Genomic DNA, 23,992 nt, shown 5'->3' with positions numbered 1-23,992 from the left:
AGTGCCTGCCATGCTGTAGGTGATCCCATGGCTCTTAAGAGACTGGCTCTTATCATAATAGTTTTTACAGTGGCCGTAGCACCAAGGCTTAGATTGTTCAATGCCAGTGCAAAGAGGTCAAGAATGGCTTCAATGACAAGTTAACACTTGAATTCAGTCCTGAAAGATGAATAAGATTTTTCTCCGAGTGGTGGTGAATGAGTTGCAGAATGAGAAGAAATGTTTCTTCTAGGATGGTCTGATAGAATGTAATCAGGCTTGTACTGCAACAGGCATTATAAATTCATACTAAGGACAATAAGGAACCATAAAATAACAAGAAACATCAGATTCAGGCTTTTAATGAAATAAGGTACAGAAGATACTTTAATTAGGAAAAGCTAAGAAGTGGCTAGACCAACAAATTCACTGATAAAATTGTAGCAGAGAGAAGTGTTGCTTAGCCCAACAGTGTGAATAGAGTGGTTCCTTCTTATGGCTAACACTCTTTGGTTTTTAACAAACAATATTTATATCAAATTTTAGATCAAAGACTGAGCTGTTCTGGGGTTCTTTTGTGGTTGTAAAGAGGCTACAAATATCATTTAAAAATATTAGTAAAGTACTACAAAGTCTTGCACTTTAAATTATGTAGACACCACCAACCCCTTTTCATTCAGTAGAAAGATATTCCTGGAGGCTACTGTCAAAGGAAAAAAAAAAAAAAAAAACACCTTATAGGCAGTAGAGAAGAGCCAGTGAAAGCAGGGAATGTAAGGGATAACAAGAATTGCCAAGCAGTGCTGTCTGACTCCTCCTGGGGCAGAGTTGTTGGTTTTGCTGTTAAGGATGGGAAAAGCAGCCACCTCGCTATAGTTAATCTTCTGTTGCCACTAGCTGGTCAATGAGAGAACTTGGGAAAGTATCAGATCTGTGACTATGAAGGAAGACCACTTCTGATGTTGCTGCAACCCAAGGTTTAACTCCATTTCATTTTATTTCCAAGAAAGAGCAGGCATCTCTCACCCTGCACCTAAAGAAAGATTCCCCCAACCCAAACAAAATATAACAGCTCACATACTCATTTGGAAAGACTGGAACCAACTCCAATGGGACAGTAAGGCAGGATAATAAGTTCAATTTCCCTAAGGAGACTTTTCTCTTTAGATTTTAATTATTGGGGCTAGTAAGATGGTTTGGTGGTGAAAGGAACTTACAAAACCTGAATGCCTAGGTTTACTCCCTAAGCCACCCACATTAAAAGATTTTTAATTGTTTATTTTATTGTGGGAGGAAAGATTCGATTTGTTTATGAAATTTAACCAAGTTGTATAACCAGAGCTTCTTTAAAGCCACATTCTCATATGAGCAGTACAATATTGTGATACAAATAGGAATTAAGAGCACTGGGTTTAAATGTGATGGACAGTTCCTAAGTTCCTTCCCTTATCTAGACCTCCATAGAAATGGAAAGAGTGAGTCAATATCTTCTGAGATTCTATGATACCAGGAACTCATCAAAGGTGACAGTGTTGTAACCATTTCCAGGCAGCATACAAGAGGTCACTGACTGCCTTTATCCCTCTTCCCTCAGCATAAAGGTTCACATCTCATATCCAATGATAGTCAAGGCCTAGGGCTTGACAAAACAAGGAAGTGAGAAGCATGAATCTCTGCCTGCTAGAGGTCTGGTCAAACCTCCTGCTACTCTAGGCTCTAAATTAAAATGATAGAATGTCCCTGTGGCCTGAGGGCCCAGTTTCAGAAGCAAAAAAGTTCGATGTCACACCATAGTTTATATAGCTCTGCATGTCTCACTAATGTCATTATCCTATTATCCCCCCTTCCCCACCACCACACACACAATCTGAAAGAGCAATCCAGCTAGCCTGAGGTGAATCTTTAGCCTCTGTACTAATGGAAATAATCCTTGCTTTCTCCCTACCTTATTACCTTCCCAGAAACACAGTGCTTTTCAAGAATAGACAGTGCATTTCCTTCCACCTTGAGTATTAGATAGGTTCCCTTGGATTTGAGCTGGCAAGAAGTGGGGTGACGTATGAGGAAAGAGAGTGGGTACAAGAAGAATGCCCAGATTAGAGCTTTGATAATATCCCAATATGCTTCCACACAAAACCTTTGTTTACAAAGATCCATAAATCTGGACCATCACACCAGGATGGGACCCTGGGGTTTGAGTGTTAACCAAATCCTTCACTTAATGATAAAGAACCTGATGCCCAAATGAGGAAAAACATACATTGTTCTAAATCTAACATTACTTCTAGACACTCTCCCACTTTTGCATCTCAAAATCTCTCTTTCACACCACAGAGAATAGAATTGGTGTTACTGAATATTCTGTGGTCAGAAATCGTTAGAGAAGATAAAACTTATTTGTAGCCATTGTTAATCTCTCAAAATAAAGAATTTCAACCTTCAGAATCAAATAAAAACAAAAATGAACACAGTTTGCAATGCCTTGGGTCTCTTCTCAGTGCTTTCCAAAGAGTTGCTAGTTTGCATTCCCCATCGCTCATGTTCTAACCATATGTTGGGGTCAGCACACTGTGGTGCTGGACAGCTCCATGAGGGCCTCCCCTTCAGTCTCAATCTGCACATTTCTCTTTAAGACTCTCCACAGGACCCCAGACTCCTTACTGGATGCTGGTATTTGAAAGAAGCTTCTTTAGTCCTTTGTGGAGTGCTTGACTCTGGCTAAAGTCTCTGCTCCCTACAGCCCTCTAGTCAAGTGCCTACCTGCACACCATAACTAGTGTTTAGCCAGTTTTATCTGTATTTTAAGGAATCTCTGCTACACTCACCAAGGTGGCATTTCAGACTGTATCTATGTTTTACACCAAGACCTGTCAGCTTCTTGCACAGGGCATCCTACAGGATAATAGATCAGGATGCTGTCAGGACTGTGCACAATAGAACATTTAAAGACAGAATACACTGTGGATGTTCTTTCCTTACACCCCCTTCACTAAATAGAGAACATATTCCACTCCTGTCAGGTTTACCTAGCCAAGTAAATTACTAGGAAGTGTTGACAATGAATGGTTGTTCAATGTTATCTCTCTTTTTTTATTTTTATTTTTCTCTCTCCTTTGGCTGAATCAAGGCAGGCAGTAACCAAACTGTCCTGACCATTATGATGTACAGGTAAAAGAATAATGTCCCACTACCTGTGAGCATAAAAGCCAACTCCATAAGCAGACTCTAGGACTGTGTGGGGGTAGATGAGGACTGACTAATATGCGGGTTCACCTCAGAAACCCTGCGCTGGCAGTGTTCCTATTCAAAGCCTTTCTTTGCACTCTATCCTTCCCACACCCCCACATTACCAGCAAAGGAAAACACAGCAAGAAGCAAGGGAAGCTAGTTAGAGTCATGGGCTGGGTCAAGGCACTTCAAGTTCATAGAAGCTTTACACGAAAGGACTATTTTAGGGCTCATCTACCCACTCATATTACAGCAGAAAGAATTGAAGCTCTGAGGCATCAATGACCTGTTCAAGGTCACAGTGAAACATAGTAGAGATTCCAAGATTCTAACTAGCATTAAGTTTCCAAGCTGCATTTTAGCATTTAACCTATCACATTTTCTTTTACAATCTGCAATGCATGCTAGCTAAAGTTCTTTCTGATCCAGAAAGTGTCCGTTATTTTAGCCAAATCTATAGAGCTGACTTTATTCCCTGATAAAACAAAATGTATCATTTCTACCACTTATGGAATCTCTAGGTAGAATGTCCTTGACAGCCCATGGGGTCCTAGAACTTTGAGCTGGCAGGGTCATTGAAATCATGTCTTGCTTTCAAACCCTTATATTCAGCTCACCAATGCAATAACAGGTCATATGGTGAGAGGTTCCTTTTAGGCTGATATACAGAATGCCTTTCTTATTATTTTATTTGTTTGAGAGAGAGAGAGACAGACAGACAGAGAGAGAGAGAGAGAGAGAGAGAGACAGACAGACAGACAGACAGACAGACAGACAATGGGCACAGCAGGGCCTTTCAGCCACTGTGAATGAACTACATATGTGACCGCCCCCTTCTGCATATGGTTAACATTGCACACTTGTGTCACTTTTCATCTGGCTACTTGGGACCTGAATATTCGAACATGTGTTCTTAGGTTTCTCAGGCAACTGCCTTAACCACTAACCCATATCTCCAGCCCTGTGGAATGCCTTTCTACCCAGTACTTTGCTCTGCATAAATACCACATTTGATTTGTAACACCAGTTTGGCCATTACCAAGAATGGATGTGTCTGATAGGTTAGGAGTTTAGTACGTGGTTTGTCATTTACTTACAGTGCAGCTTGCTACTGGTACCTCTAAGAAAGCTTTCTTGTCTGTCAAATGGGAATAACAGTAGTGTATGTGCCATATATTTCACGTGAATTAGTAATACAAGTCAAGAGTGACACTCTCAGCCTGTCATTAAAAATTCAATAAGTACTTGCTATTCCTTGATCATTGTTAAGGAAATTCACTTTGTCAATGCCATTGATTGATACTCAGATTCTAAATAAGAGGCACAAACACAAAAACATGCAGTATCTTTCACATTGGAGGGGTGTTTCTATCTACATAAAACAGATTAGCATTGATGGGGAGAGTTAGAGATACAAAAAGGAAGAGACTTAAAGAAAACTTGTTTTCAGGCAGGCATGCCTTTAATCCTAGCATTTAGGAGGTAGAGGAAGGATGACAGATGTGAGTTCAAGGTGATCCTGCGACTACATAGTGAATCCCATGTCAGCCTGGACTAGAAAGAAGCACTACCTGGGGGGGAAAAAATAATAAAGAAAAATAAAAGAAAGAATACTTGTTTTCAAAACAGGGGTTACAAATATCAAAGCTACTAATAAAGTCGGAACAGAGAGAGGTAGGACCAGGTAGAAAGATGGCTTTGTTGAACCTGGATGGTCGACAATGTATGCAAAACTACGTTGAGGTTCCCCATTTGGGTTTTTGAGGTTTTGCAGACGCATGTCTGAGCCCAGAACCCAAAGCATGACGGGAGGGCTTTGGTAGACACCATCACCCCCTAGTGGTAGCTACACACACACCACTCTTGGCAGGATGTGAGCCCTAACTTGGTATACCACGTTGTGACACCCAGAGACCTCGATATTCCCTGAAAATTGTAGTAAAAGTCTGGTCTAACTCATTAGAAGCAAATGCTAGGCAGGATGAGTAAAAGGTCTGAAGATGGAATGGGGCTGTCTTGGCACCTTGGGAAAGACACGGCCTTAAATAACCCATCCCACCCCCTCCTCAAGCCACCACCAGCCCTCATTGCCAGCCAGCCTGGCCCTCCAAGAGCTCATTGTGCACTCCGTGTTTACACGCAAACAGTCGAAGACCAACACAAATAAAAAGCCCACGTCTCCCTACACAGCTCCTGCTGTACCCTGCCATCTGGTGAGTACCTCGCTAGCCAAATCCCTGTCGGGAGCTCTTGAGCTGCCAGTGCAGGACGCTGCAGGAAGGCGGAGGTGGGGACTCAGTTCGCTCCGTGGATCCTAAGAGCATGCCCTCAAGGAGGCCAGCACCTGGCCACTTCAGCTTCAGGCTTTGGGCTGTGGCGAGAGGGAAAGCAAAAGCCTCCAAATGGATGGCAGGAGGGACTCAAACTGATCCTGAGAAACTCAAGACTTCCAGTTCAAGGCTCTGCTTGCCTCGTGTGCCTACACAACTGTCTCCTTGAATGTCAAAGTTAAATGGCAATCAAGGCTAGATCCAGGAATTTCGGGCCACCTCTATAGCTGGCTGGACCAGTTCCTCACATCTTTGAAGAACTGGAATGCTCTGCGGTTCTTACTGCCAAATAAGCCAGTACATACTTACCCATGCCTTTCCTCCCTTAACTGAAGTGCCTCTCCTGAGTGCTCATGGTATCCGGGAGTGGACAGATATCGTGAGGAGTAGAGGGGGAAGGGTAAGGTTGAAAGTGGTAACTAAAGGAAGGGCTACTTTCCATGTCTTTGAAGGGACCTTCCAACACCACACTCGGGGAAGGAGCTAGCACTGAGCCAGAGGGTTAGTTCAGTGCTCTAAGAACTCCACCTACAGCCCCACTCCTTTCCTTCGATGTGAGCATCCCACTGGTTCACACGAGGGGGGAGGTACGCGTGCGCGCGCGCGCGCGCGTATGTGTGCGTGTTTACGACAGAAGTGCTGCCGAAGGAGTACAGGAGTCCCCAAGGAACCTACATGGGCTCTCCACACAGGTTCTTTGGTCAGGAGAGCCCAGGATCGCCAAACTCTGTGGCCAGTCCACCACTCGCTCAGATCCCCAAAGGCAGCCAGAACGAAAGCCGAAGGGTGTGTGTCACAAAATACATTTTAAAACATCAGGAAGTCAGGGCTCCCTGGAGAGTGATGTCAGGTCCTTTACTCTGCAGGGCTTCTTCGGAGAGCAGGAGTTAACCTCGGAGCCTTGGATCCTAAGGACACTAACCTCCAAGGCCAGTCATCCCTGGAACCAGATCCAGACACCCCTCCCCACAGACAAAGTGGGGGTGCGGCGAAGGGCTCCGGAGCCTCCGACATCGTTGTCGTCCAGACGCCCACGACCAGTGGGGCCCGCGCCCCCGAGAAGGAGGGGAGAGCAAGCATGCGGCGAGCGCGGGAGAGCTGGGGGAACAACATTTTCGTAAACGCTCTCCGAGATAATTAAGCTATCAATTACCCGGGTGGGAAATCAGCCGCGCTTCCTACAGCTCCACGGAAGGGCCCCACTCCTGCGGGATTCGCGCCGGGAATCAGCAGGCGGCAAGAGCTGCTGGCGAACTTTCTGTGTAACTTTCCTGTTCGAGCCCCCTACCCCCAGCCGTCCCCTCTCCTGTCCTTCTTGCCTTTAAGTCAGTACTGTCATGGTTACTTCAGTAAATGAGCAGCGAGGACCAACCTGCTCGCGTCTGGGAGGAGTGTGGAAGGTGATGAGGAGAAGGGATGGGGGAGACCTTGGGTTTCAAATCCCAGTCCTCGAACTCCATTCCAGACCCACTTCACACTAGGCCCAAAGTGAAGTTCAGATAAGGTCAGCGACTTAGCCAAGTCACCAGCCTCGTGTGGACCCTGAGCTTTTGCGAACTGCGTCTCTATAACGTGGGACTCTGATCCTGAGAAAATCGGTCTGGAAGGGCCGAACTCACAACTCCGAGAGCAGAGAGAGGGGGCGGTAACCGTGGGTGGCCAGAGGCGGTGGGTGTCCGGAGGAGCCACGGGCGACTTGACGTTGGACTGCTTTCGGACAGTGGCCTGTCTTTTCCCCCAAACCCCCCTAGTCCGAGCACACTCAGCGATTTTGAGTCTCCGGCGACAAGGAATGGACAGCGCCGGGTTCAGCAAATGGACTGCGAGAGAGGAGGAAGGACAGATCCCCACTGCGGGGAGCATCGTCACGCCCCCCGGGGGCTCGCCCCGCGCGCTCTCCGGGACCTCCTGCCCCGCACTCCTTTCCAACCACCTGTGCGCCCTCGGGGCCCCTCAGCTACCCTTCGCCGAGCCCGCTCGGGGCAGCAGCCTTGGGGAGCTGATCCCCAGGGCGCCCCCACCCGTCCGGCCTCACGGGGGGGGGGGGGGTCCCGGCTCTTTGGGACTGTGCGAGTGCTGGCGCCTATTCTTACCCAGGGTGAAGAAGGGCAGCTCGGTGTTGTCCAGGTCATCTTGCACAGCGATGCGCCCGGGCAGCTCGTTACGCACAAAGAGCAGGAGGCGCGACTCGGCGGCAGTGCCGGCGGAGCCCGCGGAGCCCGGGGACGCGGCTGCAGCGGCGGCGGCGGCGGCGGCGGCGGCTCCGGCCCCCGGGCCAGCCCCGGCTCCGGCCCCGGCCCCGGCGCGGGCTCCGCTCCAGGCGATGTCGCTTTCCCGCAGGGCGGGCAGCGTGGACACTGTGACGGTCTTGAGCCGGCACGGGCTGTCGGGCTCCCGCGAGGCGGCGGCGGCGCCGGCCAGCAGCGGCGGCGGCGGTAGCAGGAGCAGAAACAGCAGCAGCAGCGGCGGCGGCCCCGGGTGGAAGCCTAGCCTCGGCCGCCCCCGGAGCCCCGAGCCGGGGCCAGGGCTGCGTCGGGCGCCGGCGGCGGCCATGGCGGGAGGGGCTGCGGTGCTGTGGGCGGTGGCGGCGGTGGTGAAGGAAGGAGAGGCGGCAGCGGCCGAGACGGTGGACGCCGAAGCGAACCAGGACGCCGGAGCTTAGAGCCGACAGAGCCGCTAGCCAGCAGCCCCCGGCTCCGGGCTCCGCCTCCCGATCGGCCCTGGACCGCCCCCCCCCCCCTAGCGCGCCGCCTCTCGGGTCCCCGCCGCCCGCCCCCTTCTCCGGCTCCCGTGGCAGACCCCGGGCGTTTCGGAGGCTCCGCCCGGCCTCGTGCAAGTCCCAGTCGCTCCCTCCCCTTTCCCAGGATCCCCAACGCCGCCCTCACCAGGTTCTCCAGCTCCAACACCCCTCTCCAAATTTCTAGCTCCTAATGTCCTTCTAAGGACTTCACTCATCCTTCCCGTGTTAACCCTGCTCTCTAACTTCACCCTCCCTTGGCTCAAGCCAAGGGCTGCACCTCGGAGCACACCTTAGCCCAGGCTTGATCAGACTCCGCCTTCCCGGACATAGAATGCACCCCACGAAGGTCCACTCAACTTTCTCCCTCCCACACAGCCCAAGCCCAAGAACAAGTCTTGTTTGCAGGGCCCTAGGCGGTTCTAGCCCCGTGGACTCAGGACTCCCTCCCTGACCACTGTCTGCATCTCACACCTGCAGGCTCCTAAGGCCTGGACTGCACCCCTTTTCTTTCCGCCCAGCCTCCCTGGCTGAAGTAACCGTTAGTTGTCAGAGAAGCTTTGAACTCCATGCTCTAATGCCCTCCCCACCAGCTGCCTTCAGCGGGCTGCTCTGGCCCCCTAGCTGCGGTCCTGCCAGGCAGCCCCTCATGCGCTTTTATTTTGGATGTCTGCTCCCAGCTTGGAGCAGCTCTCTTTGGCTGCTTTGGCTGGCTCTGTGTCAAATTCATGAAAAGGGTGTTAGGTAGAGACCTACTATCCCAAGTCTCCTGACTCCCCCAAGTTTTATATCCCACAGGAAGGGGCCACTTCCACCAACTCCACATCTGCACACTTGTCCTTCTAGATTCAACTTGAACTGGAAAGCTGGGTATGCAAACGTTTTGGCCTTAGGCTGATTCTGTCTGTGACCCACAAACTTCAGAGACTCCTCCACCCCCAGGGGCTCATCGCTTCTGAAAGGTCTAGCACGCACAAACCCCTTTGCCTGCTCCCTGTATTTCCTTCACCTTGCCTCTCCTCTCTTTCATCTGATCACTCATATCCCTCCTCCTCCTCCCTGTTGACTTTAATCTTATAAATGCTTCCTCCCTATAATCGGTGAGCCATGTCCCTGCTCTGTCTAGCTTACCTGTCTGCACCTTCAGTAGTTTCTGTGTACAGTTCTCTTCTCCCTCTCCCTCCTGATCACCCCATCCTTTCGCGTGCACCTTTCCATTGCCTATCACTCCTTTTTCTTTTAATTTTTACTTTATTAAGACTTGGGATAAAGGTAGAAAATTAAAAATAAAGGGTGGAAAAAAGTCTGTTTGTGACCACGGATTTAATAATTTTTGTTCCACATTCCTTACATGCCAGCCAGGTATATATGTAAGCTTTCAACATGCCCACAATCCAGTAAATTGGGTGTTATGCTGCCCATTTTCTGTACAAGAAAAATGAGATCAAAAGGTCAAAGAAATGAAAGGACTTTCCAAGGTCATACAGGTAAGAAACTGCACTAAAACTCTAAGTGTCACAGCGTTGACTGTTGCCATCAAATCACACTGGCCTGGGAGACCTTGGAAAAGCCCACCCACCTAAGATGCCGCAAAAGGCTAATTTTCATGAGTATGGTTGGATTTGTTTCTGCTTTGAGGTTTGTGCAGCATTTACTACTCCGTGCAGCCAAGAGGTGGAGGGTGGAATCTAGCATTCCAAGCTCTGAGATTCTAAGGCCTCTCCCACCTCTCTGATGCAAATTCCAGATCATTTACTCTTCCAAATGTGTGACTCTGCCTCCATCAGCCTCTCTTTGTAACCTAACAGTCTGCCACTATCCTCTGCTATGGGGCTTTCTGATTCTCTATGCCCCTTTCTTCAAATATGCTGACATAGTCCATTTATAGAAGTGCACACCAAGAAAAAAAAAAAAAAAGCTCCCTTATGTAAGACAGAGTCTGTGCAGGTCCTTCATGGACTCTCACACAAAGGCCTGTCGAATGAGACCAACACTTCTATTCGTTCATTTACTAATAAGTATCCCACCAAGCACTTCATGGGGATGCAGGGATGGTTGATCACAGCCACTGCCCTAGGTGCTTACAATAATAGAGGAGTGGCCTAGGGATTATATATGCACAGAAATATCTCAGGTATCTGGCAAGCAGACAGACAGGTGTGTCTGTGAAACGTGCTGTCACTTCTGCTTGGAAGAATCTAAGAAAGCTTCCCAAAGTTGGTAGCAATGGGGTGAAGCCCTAGAGGGCTAGTCACAGGGTGTGGTATTATTGCTGGATAAAGTTGACATTTGCTCCTTTTGCAGCTCCTTAGCATCTGAATGAATCTTTTTTTTTTTTTCCTATATTATCCTTTGGGACCCAGCCAGGAAAGAGACTGAAACTTCTAGATATTTATCAGATAGCCTTCAATTATGGCTTGGGCATATAATACAGACTTTACGAATCAGATTGGGCCACTCCTGGTGCTGCAAAGGAAGGTAGAATCACTCAAAATCCAGTAAGGGCCAAAGTGGCAACATTTGGAGCAATTACATCCAGTTTTCCTCGCTAATGGAAACAGTTTAACTGCTTGGAGCCCATATTATTAGTATAAGACAGTGAAAATAATGGGTGGATGGCTCTGCCAATGTGTGATTGTTGATGCCAGGATATCTTCACCAAGCCAGTTCTGTGCTGTGATTTTGTCCTCTTGACTTTAAGCCAAGACCCTGTACTCATTTGGTAATTTTGTGAGATCTAATCTCACTTTACTGAATACTGAATTCCCTGCTTTAATGAATTTGTTTGTTGTTTGCAACTAAGACAGCTGTCATAGTACACAGAAATGTGGGGACAAAAGGAGATGAGAATAAAATGATGAGAAATGGAAGTGAAACAGTAAGTGGAAGAGGGAGATGGAGAGGGAGACAACAAAGGCAAGACAGAAAAAGCAGGTAGCTGTCATGGGGAAGTCAGTGTCAGATATAGTAAGGCCATAGGATGCATACTGTGTGACTCCAGAACCTTCTGTAGTTATATCAGTGAACAGTGATTAAGGATTGTCGTGAAGTTTTAGAAATGACTAAGCAAAGCATCTACATAAAGCAGGTGCTCAATACTTTCCAACCACTATGATAAATAATTCCAGTAACATCTGAAACAATACTTATCCTCCATTTCACACACAGATGCTCAAGGAAACCAAGAAATTTTACTCCATCATGCAGTTACCAAGTTCCAGTAAACAGGAATTCTTGTTCCATTCTCCCAGCATATCCCTGCCCAATCTTGTAACAGACTTGTTTTATACTCCCAATATGCTACAGCTGTCTTCATGCTCAGTTTTCTGTCCTTATGGTTCATGGCCACCACCTTTCTCCTGTCAGCCTCTCTTTTCCTTCCTTTTATCATCTTTTCATCAAATTATATTTCATTATTAGATTAATTAGTTATAATTTATTATTGATTTAATTTACACTAATCTAAGAGCCCTTGTACTTCCATCTCTGACTTCACTCCTGAAATTCCTTTTTGTTCTTACTATTTCCCTGTCTTCCTAGAAAAGGCTTTCTCTAGTTTCTTCTCTCATGTCTTACACTTGTTTATCTAGTTGATTTGTAAGGATTTTTTTCCTCTCCTCTTTCCCCCTCTCTCATTCACAATCAGTTTTTGTAAAACCTCCTCTGTTAGTGCTATATGATAGAGGCAACCTGGTAAGGTAGGGATAGCCATAGCAGCTGGGCTGAGAGACAGACAGATAAACTATAGCTTTAATACCAGCCTTTCTATTTACCTACTGATTGGGTCACTTAATGGTACCAATTAGACCTTTGGTTTTCTCAGTTGTGAGATGGGGAAAGCAGCCCCAACTTCTCAGGGTCATAATGGGAATTAAATGAGACTGTGCATATATGAAAATGTCTCACACCTATGAGGCTGTCATTAATGTTATAAGTAAATCCATCTTATGGCATTTCACCTGCTGTTTTCTCCTTTAAGATCCTGACACAGGATCATCATCATGACCATTTGTATCCAGCTACAGTGATTTCTGTTTTCCAAGGACATTATGTTCATCTGGCCCCAAGATCTTCCCACGCTGGACTATCTGCCTGCAAAAATCTTCCTCGGACTTCACTGGCTCTCATTCTCTGGACAGCAAACTATTTTTCCTAAGGTCAGCCCATCTCAGATATCCCTTCTCTGTCTTTTCCATTATGTCCTTTCATATCTCCATATAGATTTATCTATTCAAGCCCATTCTGTATTTTAAGAGTTGTCTATTTACTAACATATTTTCTGGATATATTGTTTCTCCACTAGCTTGACAGCTGATTGCTACCTATGTGCATGGAAGCTAGAGAGTAACAACACAGGATAGAGACACAAAATAAATATTTTCCAATGAATGGTCATGGATGGATTGAATTTTAACCGAGAGACAGTTCGTGTAGTAACCACTTCACTTTTCCAGAGAAAATACATTATATCATCCTTTTTGATTCTATTAGAAAAACATACCTCTGTCTTTTGCTTCCTGCTTTCTTCTCCTCCGTCCTTCCTTCTCAGCTTTCCATGATTTAGGTAATCTTGTTAACCACTTTTCCTCCTCATGTCTCAAGATGATCAGTAGGCCATGCTTAAACTCCAGTTCGGAATAAAGGAGTACTATCTTAGGTCCCATCTCTTCCATCTGAGTTTATTCTTTCATCAGTTGTCTTTGAGCCCAGGGATGGCCAATATATGTTTTCTCTGGCTTCAATCATCTCTTTCTTTGTGACTCACCTCCTCCTTTTAATACGGCTTCACTCTTCCCAGCTTGCTGCCTCCATTCATCCTGGAGCGCAGTCTGCTTCCTCTCTTTCACCGCAGCCACCCCCTTTCCACACACACATACAATACTCTCTCTCTCTTAGCCTCTGCTCCACCAAACCCTGGGCATCTTGACCTGTGCTGAGCCCAGCTCCATCAATTGCTTTAGGATCAATGATAAGATTATGGTCAATCTTGAAGCTTTTCCTCTTGCTGTTGCTGGATCCAAAATAGATCATTCTAAATATATCCATTTCTGCTACCTGTTTCCTTGACACTAAAGCCTCTCCTGGTGGTAAAAGTTCAGATTCTTCTCTCTGCCACTTAGTTGCTGGCTGAATTCTTTGTTGAACTCATGAAACCATCATGGCTGTATACATAGTATGTACATAACAAATATAAATAAATTAATTAATTAAAACTGCTTATCCTTAATTCGCTTACTGATAGGAAAAGGTGGTTGTATGTGGAGGCACCCAACATTGTCTGGAACATAGTCAAGCACCCATAATAGTAACTGGAGCTTGTTTCCACCTCCATATAGCTATTCGGTCCTTCTGTGACTTCTGCTTCATTACCTTCCATTCTCCATTTTCACAAAAATCCCTGCTAGGTCTCATTTACAGCATACTTATAACTATTGTCTTGAACTTCTCTGTCGTGAAAAATGTAAGAATATTTTAATCACTGTTGTCGTTCTTCTTGGTGTCGTTTGGCACCTGTTTGACTGATTTCTGCTTCAGTTCAGTACTTCTCTGACTGCTTCCCTTAACAATTCTCAAATTTATTATCTTTTTTTTTTCTTTTCTTGCAGCTCAGACCTCTCACTACCTCCCACTCTCCCTGTCCCCAGTCCTCTAAATCAAGCCCTTCTTGTTCAGTGATTTATGGCACTTCTTTCATATCCTTCTTAACAGTCAAACTCCTCGTGGTACTTGAGAGTCTCTGTCCTTCATCCTTTGGCATTTTCTGCTGCAGTCTACTCATCTTTAATTCATTGACATTATTCATTTGCTTGTATCCAAATCTCTGCACTTCTTTGCTTCCTTAATCATTTAACCTATTTGTGTTACCTTCCTCCTTTGTTATGCTGTGCATCTTTCATCATTAACATGCATTAGTGGGTGATGTTGCTTTGCTTCTCTTACAAATCTTAATCCTGGTGCATTTTCAGAGTCCTTTTGCTGTGTCCCACTGACTACTCCTTTCTGGAATCATGTCTGTATGTGATGCTGTTTTAGTTTGGAAAAAAAATAAGGCTTGCAGTATCGTCTTTGTATTAATTCAGGCTGTACTGCTAACCTGGTGCATTGGAATGTAGATTGCCAATGAAAAGTATAAGCTTTATTCTCTGCTGTAGAATGCTGGGCCATTTTCCTTTCTGCAGCACATTTTTTCATTATTGTGTTTTGTACTGTGGAAGAAAATGTCAGCATAAAGAAATGGTTTCCATAATGCTTACTGGATGCCTACTATGTGTTGAGCATGCATCACATTTTCTTTTCTTATTTGATCTTTGCAAAAAATTTGTGAATTTGAAATTTTAAAATGCTACTTTGCAAGTGGGGACAATGGGAACATGTAGAAAATGCTGAGCTTGAAATATTCTAGGCAATATACATGAAATAAAGACCTTCCTACCTATTAGGTAAAGACCATTGAGTGCAAATTTAAGAGTTTCCTCCTTTTATAACATGATGATAACAAGTCTTTGCGAGAATGTTATCTAATATTTATCCTCTCCACTAAATTATAGTTTTCATAATACTTGAATCTTATCATTCTTGTACCCTGCTGCCCAAGGTGTCTGAAGCTATTGATGATGATGGTAGAGAAGTTAAGTGAATACAGACTTACTTGTTGAAAACATAACACCTTGCATAAAAACACTGGTCTTGAATTTCATTTCTAACATATAATAAATGTATGGTCTTGAACATAGTAGGGAGAGAGATTGTCTATCAGGTTGTACCTTTAAATTCTATTGATAAGTACTGTTGTATACCTATTGTTTTCAATTTTATGGCATATAAGTTTTCAATACTAAGAGACAAACCAGTATTTAAAATCTAGCCCTCCATCTTTTCAGTTTTGATACCTAAAAAAGCAGCCTCTCTCTTTGTCTCTCAAAATACTGTTCCTTCTTCTATTTGAGCTGGTGATCTGGTGAGAAGTCCCCAAAACATCTACTTTTAAGAACTCTTTATGGTCTACTACACAAAGGGCTCATTGCCCTGACTTCCAAGTATAAACTCTCTGGGGAATGACTCTCTCCCAGTTTCCAGCCATGTCACTCCATGTTATGTGTCAAACCGCATATGGTGTCGGACCTTACCGCTAACCTTTGGTGGGTCATCAAGTACTCTGACAGAAATCTGTCATTCTTTTAGAAACCTTGTAAGTCACTCTGATCAAAAGCTCATTGTGGATGACAACCACATGCTGGTACTGGGTTACAGGTCAGTGTCCACTAAGAGAAGGAAGAAAAAGATAACTCATATAAAAGAGTTAGAGAGAAGAGAGAGAAAGAGAGAGAGAAGATGTAGAAGATTAAGGTCAGTCTTCATAACACCCTCTCCAGTGCCTTGTGACTCAGGTGTTTCATCTGAGGGCCTGCTGAATGTTCAACCGTTTGGTCTGCCTTTTAGTTTTGAGAATTTTATGGTACCATTGCCCTTTAGGTCTAGATTTCTGTCCCCCACCCCATCACTTGCCCTCCCCTCCCGCCCCACTCACCCTATTGTCTAGTCTTGGAGATGCTTGCTGGGTATGTCAGCATCTTGGATAGATTCAGGTTAGGTGCTGTGGATGAGTGAGACAATGTGGCAATTATTTTTCTGTGATTGGGTAAGTTCACTGAGAATGATCTGTTCCAAGTTCAATCATTTTTCTTCAAATTTCACAGTGTTTTCTTTTTTTTTTTACTGCTGTGTAAAATTCCATTGTATAGATATACCACTTCTTAGCTATCTATTCTTCTAATGACGGACATCTGGGTTGATTCCAGCTCTTAGCTATTAAGATTTGAGCCAATATAAAGATGGTTGAGCAAATCTCTCTGGACTGAGGCTTAAAAGTTTTAGAGTACATGCACAGTAAGGGAATTACTGGGTCTGTTGGAAACTCTGAAGTCAGCTTTTTAAGGAGTCTTCATATTGCTTTCCAAAGTGGTTGTACCATCTTACATTCCCACCAACAGTAGATGAAAGCTCCTATTTCTCCACATCCTCACCAGCATTTATTTTCATTTGATTTTTTTTTTAAATATTTGCTATCATTACTGGGGCAAGGTAGAATCTCATAGTTGTTTTACTTTGCATTTCTCTGATGATTAGTGATGATGAACATTTTCTTAAGTGTGTGTTTGCCATTTGTATATCTTCCTCTGTGAACTGCATGTTCAGGTCTTTGCCCCATTTTGTGAGTGGGTTGTTTGGCTTTTTATTCATTGGGTTTTTGAATTCTTTGTAGATTCTAGAGATTAGGCCTCTGTCAGTTGGCTACTCAGCGAATATTTTCTCCCATTCTATGGGTAATCTATCAACTTTGCTTATTGTATGCTTGTCTGTGAAGAAACTCTTCAGCTTCATATTATCCCATTGGTTGAGTGACTATTTAAGATCCTGTGCTAGTGGGGTGTTATCTAGGAAGTCTTTTTTCATTTCTATATCATGGAAAGTTTCTCCTATATTTTCTTCAAGTAGTAGCTAAATTTCTGTCCTTATATCCTTTCACTATTTCTTCTACCATATTAAGCAACTTTAATTAATGTGAGCCCAACTCCTAGGACCATGCCTGGTTATGCCCAGGGAGGTAAAGGCCATTGCTCATTGTTGACCCACTTAGAAAGCTATATTTGATGGCTATCATGTTGTGATGTGCAGGCTCAGCAAGAATAGGGCTCTGAGTATTCCTTGTGTTCCCCGAAGGTACGGCCTCTCTATATCCCTTCTAAGAGGCTTTAAAATCTATGAGAAATCATTGGAATCCCCTCTTCCCACATCTGGGGCACATTTTTGTTTTTAAGTTATGTTCTTGTCAACAGAGGGGAAAAAAAAAACAAACAGTTAAATTTAAAAAGAGTCTTCTTTTCTCCTTTTCACTCTCCCCTGTTCCTCTCCTCCATGGAATATTGTAGTAAATACTATTTTCCAAGTATGGTGGTCAGTGATGGGAGGCACTTTGTAAGACTGTCTTCTTGGAAAGAGCTAAAATGGTCCATTCACCCATGAAGCTTATGGTCTAACCAAAATCTAGTTAATATAAAAAAATCCAAAATGAATATATGTTGGGAGGCTGAGGCTGGAGAATTGCTGTAAATTCCAAACCCAGTCTGGTGTACCATGTGAGATCTTGCCTCAGAACAAAAGTAAGTAAGAAAGAAAGAAAGAAAGAAAGAAAGAGGGGAAGGAAGGAAGGGAGAAAGAGAGAGAGAGAACAATAAGCATTACCACAACACAAATATCATACAACTGGAAATTTTCAAATGTGCTGTACTAAATTGGAATATGGTTGGATGAAATAGCATAATGACAGAGGCAATGATTTCTATTTGGAGGTCAGATAATGCATCACTGATTTAAGTGACATTTCTTTAGACTGAGTATGACTTGTATTAGTCAAAAGAGTCAGATGAGGTTTCAGAAGTCACCAAAGACAGAATTCCCTGACAGAGAATACAGAATTTCTTATAGTCAGGCAGTTACCATCACTGAGGCTAGAGAATTGAGAAGGAAGACAAGGGGAGAATGAATTACACTCGAAAATTAGTATGACTTCAATTACTCAGGTCTACATAGGCCATGGTAAAGAGCATGAATTTAATTCTATTTTAAGTGAAAAGCCACAGGCAATTTGAAGTGGGAGAGGATGGCATAGTCAGTGGTACCTTTCTAAAGTTCTACTTGTGTTCTTCACAGAGAACAGATCCACACGGTTTAAGAGAAGGTGGAGGACCCTGCCTCAGTGGCCAGGTGTAACCTTCAGAGGGATGCAGCCTTACCAAACACACTCAGGGAGAGTGAGGAGAGCATTATTTCCTCTGAAAGTTGTTTCTACTCTGTTGGATCTGACCAATGGGATGTACTGATTTATATCTTCATTGTTGAAAGCACTGCTTATTGATTCAAGTTTTGCATTCTGAGGAAGCCACATGGAAAAAGTTTTGTGATGATTCTCCAAGTATCTATGGGTGTTTATCCTTGCCTCCTCCAGCTGATGCACTATTCTCTGCTTCAGTGTTGAAATAAAGGCTAAAACAAACAAATAAACAGATAAAAACTACAGACAATGGTAATGAACACTTATTTTTGTTTGTACAGCTTCTTTTTTTAAATTATTTATTTATTTATTTATTTATTTATTTGAGAGCGACAGACACAGAGAGAAAGACAGATAGAGGGAGAGAGAATGGGCGCGCCAGGACTTCCAGCCTCTGCAAACGAACTCCAGACGTGTGTGCCCCCTTGTACATCTGGCTAACGTGGGACCTTGGGGAACCGAGCCTCGAACAGGGGTCCTTAGGCTTCGCAGGCAAACGCTTAACCGCTAAGCCATCTCTCCAGCCCTTGTACAGCTTCTTTATACCCTAGAGCCAAAAAGAGATGGGCAGGGGAGAGTATAAACGTTTTGATAGTAGACATGCATACTGTGTTACCATAGAAAGACCATTTGATGTCTCTGGTCTTTCGTTTCTTGAGTAGAGAATAAGCATAACAGCTCCTTTATGGAATCAGATGAGGATAACATGATCTTATAGCTTGAAGTACAGTGTCTATCTCATATCAATAATCAGTGAGTACATAATCAATTAATATTTACTATAACAACATGTATCAACATTTTGGACAAAACCAACACCATAAAATAAAAGTTGCTGCCAGTTTAGTATGGGGTGGTGTGGTGGCTTGACATAAATTGTTAACTCTGCCATGATGTCATCATGGACAGTGTTTTATTGGTGATGTGGTGCTTTATTCATATAGGGGATATAACTATGCTCAGCTCCAGAGCTATTGTTAAATTCCAAAAATAACAGGATAAATTTACTACCACCAAGACCTGAGGATTTAGAGTTAATTTCCCTTCTTCCTGTTATGATTAAACATCGTTTCCTTGAGACATTTCTCTGATTCCTCAGGCTGGGATAGGCATTTGTGATGGTTTGAATGTAAAATAACCCTACCCACCATATGGATTTATGTGCTTGGATATTTAATGCACAGCTGGGAGCTCTGTTTGGAATGTTCTGGAACCTTTAGGAGACAAAATGTTGCTAATGGAAGTGTGTCATGTAGGGTGGGACTTGAGGTGTGTTATCTGGCTCCATGTCTTTTCTATCTGGGTCTCTGCTTGTCTGTCTCTGTCCCTCCTTGTTTCTCTCTGTGTTTCTGTTTCTTTCTTTCTCTCTCTCTTTCTTTCTTTCTTTCTTTCTTTCTTTCTTTCTTTCTTTCTTTCTTTCTTTCTTTCTTTCTTTCTTTCTTTCTATCTCCATCCTCCCTCTCTTCTTTCCTATTTCCCTTTGCTTTCTTGTCATGCTGGCTTCCTTCCCTGTCCTGCTTTTCCTTCTCAGCAATGATGAAACCTCCCCTCAAAACTGAGTGCTGATTTAAACCTTTCTTTCCATAAGCTACCTCTTATTGGGTATTTTGTCCAAGCAACAAGAAAATTGTTACAGCACCCCTCATGTCTTTGCTTTTTGCACTTAACACTTTTCTGGAGCAGGACATAATATCTCCTTTGTTTCCACCTTCAGAATAGAGCTGCAGGATATGACCGGTTTTCTGCTAATAATACCATATTGGATCTTCCTGTGAGCCTCACACAGGCGATATATACCTATTTTTCACGTGTCTCATCTTGCAGGGCTGAAACAGAGGTGGTGCTGAGGTATTTGTACTGGCTGACACATTGCAGAGCCATGGAAGAGAGCACTTCTATGAGTACTCCAAAAGGCTCACACATTCCCCACCATGTCTATGGCCAGACTTTCTCTAGCAGAGCTGACTCACTAAGAGATAGGCTTCCACTATCCAAATGTAAGCTTTAAGAAAAAGGGAGTTTGCCTACTTCATGTACGTGTCCTCAGCACTCAGGATAGTCCTTGACACAGAGGAGGTACTTAACGAGTGTTTGTTGAATAAATAAATACATGCATTTAGTAATAACTGAAAGTGAGTCGTGACTTAAAAAAATCAAGGATTTAGTTCAAACCATTTATTTCTATATACCTGTGTAGGAAAGTTAAAAAAATATTTTCTGAGGGCATGAATCTAAAGCCTTGGGAACACTGGTCAAGCTACATATCCAGTCCATTAAACTGAAGATAACTCAGACAATGAAGGAGTGTCTTGGACCTTCAATAGTATCATAGACCTCTGAATACCCAGCTAGCACCTGGAGAGCTGTACTCTCTCCCCACAAAATGAAGGTTGGAGGAGCGGGAAGGCACAACAGCAGGAGGAGATATACTGCAATTGTGGCACTAAGCCTAAGTTTTCAGATGGGAAAAAAATAATACTTGAAAAAAAGTCAATTGTGTAATGGCTAGCATTTATTACCTTGTTCTGCTGGTAGTTAATTTTCCCTGACATCTATGGAGATTCTTAGGAACTAATATATTTTTCAACACCTACCATGGCAATGTAGCCAGCACTCTTGTTTTTTTTTTTTTTCCCTTCTGGTTAACGTTAATTCTTACCTGTTATTCCTTAATTAATTTTGTTGCTTTAGGACTTATGTAACCCATTAGCAGGAGATCCAAGTTTTCAAGCAATTTTGATCTGTTCTTTCACTAATCTTTTGTTTATACCCCGTGCTCTCATCAAATTAATGTCCTTATAGTTCTCTGTACCCACTCTAGGTTCCATGTTACCTCTGTCTACGTGATTTTTCTCTGACAAATATGCAGCACATAAACACATCAGCCATTCTCCAGTTCCACTTTTAAGTCTTAGACTCTTTTTTGCATGTGTGCATGTTTTTTTTTTTTTTTTGTGTGTGTGTGTGTGTAGCACATATGAGTGTATGCATGTTCACATGAGTTTTGGTGTCTGTGTGTATGCCTATGTATATGTGTGCACATGCATGTGCACAGGAAGGCCCCAGGCTGACTCTTTTCATCTTATTTACTGAGGCACGGTGTCTCTCTTAAACCCAGTACTTGCTGATTGGGCTATTCTAGTTAGCTCATACCTTTGTCCCTTGATCACTGGGGTTACAAATGAGTCACTGCACTAAGGTGGCATCTAAATCTATGCTGGGATCTGAACTCATGCTTGCATAGAAAGCATTTAATCAAATGAGCCATCTCTATAGCAATAATTCTCAGATTTCTACTTGACTTTTTTTTTTGTCTTAAACACATCTTGTTACTTATTTATTTCATTGAATATCTCCTATCATACTTCCCTCTATTTTTTTTGAATTTTTATTTATTTATTTATTTATGAGAGGGGTTGGGATAAGACAGAGAGGGAGAGAGAATGGGTGCTCCAGGACCTCCAGCCACCACACGAACTCCAGATGCATGTGCCTCTTGTGCATCTGGCTTACGTTGGTCCTGGGGAATCGAACAGGGGTCCTTTGGGTTTGCAGGCAAATGCCTTAACTGCTAAGGCATTTTCCCAGTCAAATCCTTGTCTTTGTAAGTAGTACCGTGATGATTTAGTTTTATTTTTTTTATTTTTCATTTTTTTTCTTTTTGTTTGTTTTTGTCCAAAAGCTTTCTACTTATTTTTCCTCTTACTTCCTAGTGTCTACTGATGGTATGCACAGATATATGGCATGCACTGACAGCCACAAGAGACATCATGTCTTATCATGAGAAAAGCATGCTCTGCCTAGCCTACTACAGTCCATGTAGGGAGATAGGCATGAGAGTAGAGCTGAACCTAACCTGCAAGTTGAAGACAAGCCTAATAAAGCCAGTATAAATTGGCAGATTACATCAGATACATGAATGAAAACAAATCGTTACCATTTTAAGACCCTGGGTTTCAGGCTGATTTTATTATACAGCATCACTGTGGTAATAGTTGACTGACACAAAGAAAGTCTTAATTCCTATACCATATTCTAAGTTTCTTGGAGCTCCAGTCTGTTTCATTTAACTTACTCATGTAAAATTTCAAGGCACATTCCTGAGGCAAATTTCTTGAGCAAATGAATGAAAGAACAAATGAATGATCAAGAACCATAGAGAAAGATCAAGATCCAGAAAGACAAATGCACTAATTAGTTTCATGGAATTTTTTGTGTCAGGCATTGTGCTCATGGAAGGGTATTGACTGGCGAGCAAACTGGACTTGGTCTGGGTTTGACTTTGTGATTTGAGAAGAGTTGAGAACACGAGGATTCATAATGCAGTCAATGTGCAAACTCTGATTATCCTTGAATCGCATGCGAGGGCACCAAAGTAATCAGAGAAGTGATAATGGAAAGAAACAGGCAGAAAGATCCCTCTCTCGCTGCGGATTCCCATTATCGCAGGTTAAGAGCAAATCCCAGGCAGATGGGAGGCATTTGCATCCATTTGAAGAAAATGAGTTAGTAGAAGCTGCCCAAGGGATAACATCACAGTCTGTGGAGAGAGGCACTGGTTGGCCATTTGCTGATTGCTGCATGCCACCTCTGTCCCCTTTAGCTGTTGAAGAGAAGCTATCAGCATGCGGAGTCTAACTGTGTTATCATGGGGATATCAGAAACCTGCATCCATGACATCCAGATCAGAGAGTGACTTCAGTGTCCATCAGGGACTTTGCCAAAACCAGGGTAAAAATCACTATGTGTTCCCATTCTGAAAGATTTTCTTGATGATTAAGCAGTTCTGTCACATTTCCCTGCCTCCCCCACATAATTACTCTAGGACTATGGCTAAGGCAGCTTGTACCTGATGAAGAATAGGAATGCAGTGCTAAAATTCTTCAAGCATGAAAGGTGGCAACAGAGCCCAAGCTCACAGGTAGTCTCCCTTGCCCTATCCTCCAACCCTGGGCAGTAAAAGTGACCCATCGGGAATGCATTGCACCTTTACCTGGAATTGTTGTGTGCTGTGTCTATGTGGCTAGGGCTTGGAGATTATTAGAAAACACAGAGTTTGCAGCACTCACAAGATAACAATTCCAAGAATTAATACTTGGTTTTATCCCAAACTAACACCTTTCTCCTTGAGAAAATAAGTTGGGGTATATTACCATATTTGTTTTTATTTTAGAGAGAAAAAGAGACACACACACAGAGAGAGAATTGGCACACCAGTGCCTCAGCCACTGAATTCAAACTCCATAAGCTTTTGCCACCTAGTGGGCAAGTGCAACTTTGCACCTGCCTCACCTTTGTATATCTGGCTAAGGTGGGATCTGGAGAGTAGAACTTGGTTTCTTAGGCTTTGCAGGCAAGTGCCTTAGCCACTAAGCCACCTCTCCAGCCCATATTACCACCTTTTAATAAATACTATCTTGAAGCTTGAATAGACCGTAATGAGGACAATAGTAACAAGGAAATAAACATTCAGGTTTGGAACACAAATGTTTCAGGAATCTATTTTCTAATTGATATCCAACTTAAAGGTGATATCACAAGCACAGTATTCTCTATTTAACATATAGCAACAGCAACTAAAGTAACAGCAGTAACCATTAACCAGTAACCATTAGGCAGTAACAAAAGTAACCATTATCAGATGCTATAATATCATAAGCAGCTTGCTGTGAATCCATCCCCTCTTGATTAGCCCTTTCAATAATATTAAGGGATAGGAATTCTATGCATTGTCATTGCATATTCAAGGAAGCTTAGATTAAAACAAATGAAATCCCTTGTGTGTAATCACACATTTAGGATGTGGCCAGGATATAATCCTGTATAGTCTTACTCAAGAACTACTAATTACAACTGATACTCCATGGTCTTCTTGTAGTTAAGAAT

The 23,992-nt window shown here is 43.4% G+C and overlaps 1 protein-coding gene across 5 annotated transcripts in view; it reads right to left on the bottom strand.

The window, feature by feature from the left end:
- The window catches only part of Astn2 (astrotactin 2), a 1,021,805-nt gene extending 1,013,715 nt beyond the window's left edge, over window positions 1–8,090 (bottom strand). For 3 of the 5 annotated variants that reach the window (XM_045154445.1, XM_045154449.1, XM_045154453.1), the window contains exon 1: window positions 7,631–8,090. In XM_045154445.1, the coding sequence (XP_045010380.1) occupies window positions 7,631–8,090 (460 nt within the window). The remainder of the gene's footprint in view (window positions 1–7,630) is intronic. The other 2 variants (XM_045154458.1, XM_045154464.1) reach the window with 1 other exon arrangement.
- Between the last annotated feature and the right edge of the window lie 15,902 nt (window positions 8,091–23,992).

The sequence above is a fragment of the Jaculus jaculus genome, chromosome 1 (assembly GCF_020740685.1).
Source record: "Jaculus jaculus isolate mJacJac1 chromosome 1, mJacJac1.mat.Y.cur, whole genome shotgun sequence".
Taxonomy (NCBI): domain Eukaryota; kingdom Metazoa; phylum Chordata; class Mammalia; order Rodentia; family Dipodidae; genus Jaculus; species Jaculus jaculus.
The sequence above is the reverse complement of the archived record's forward strand: the minus strand, read 5'-3'. Positions and strand labels throughout refer to the sequence as shown.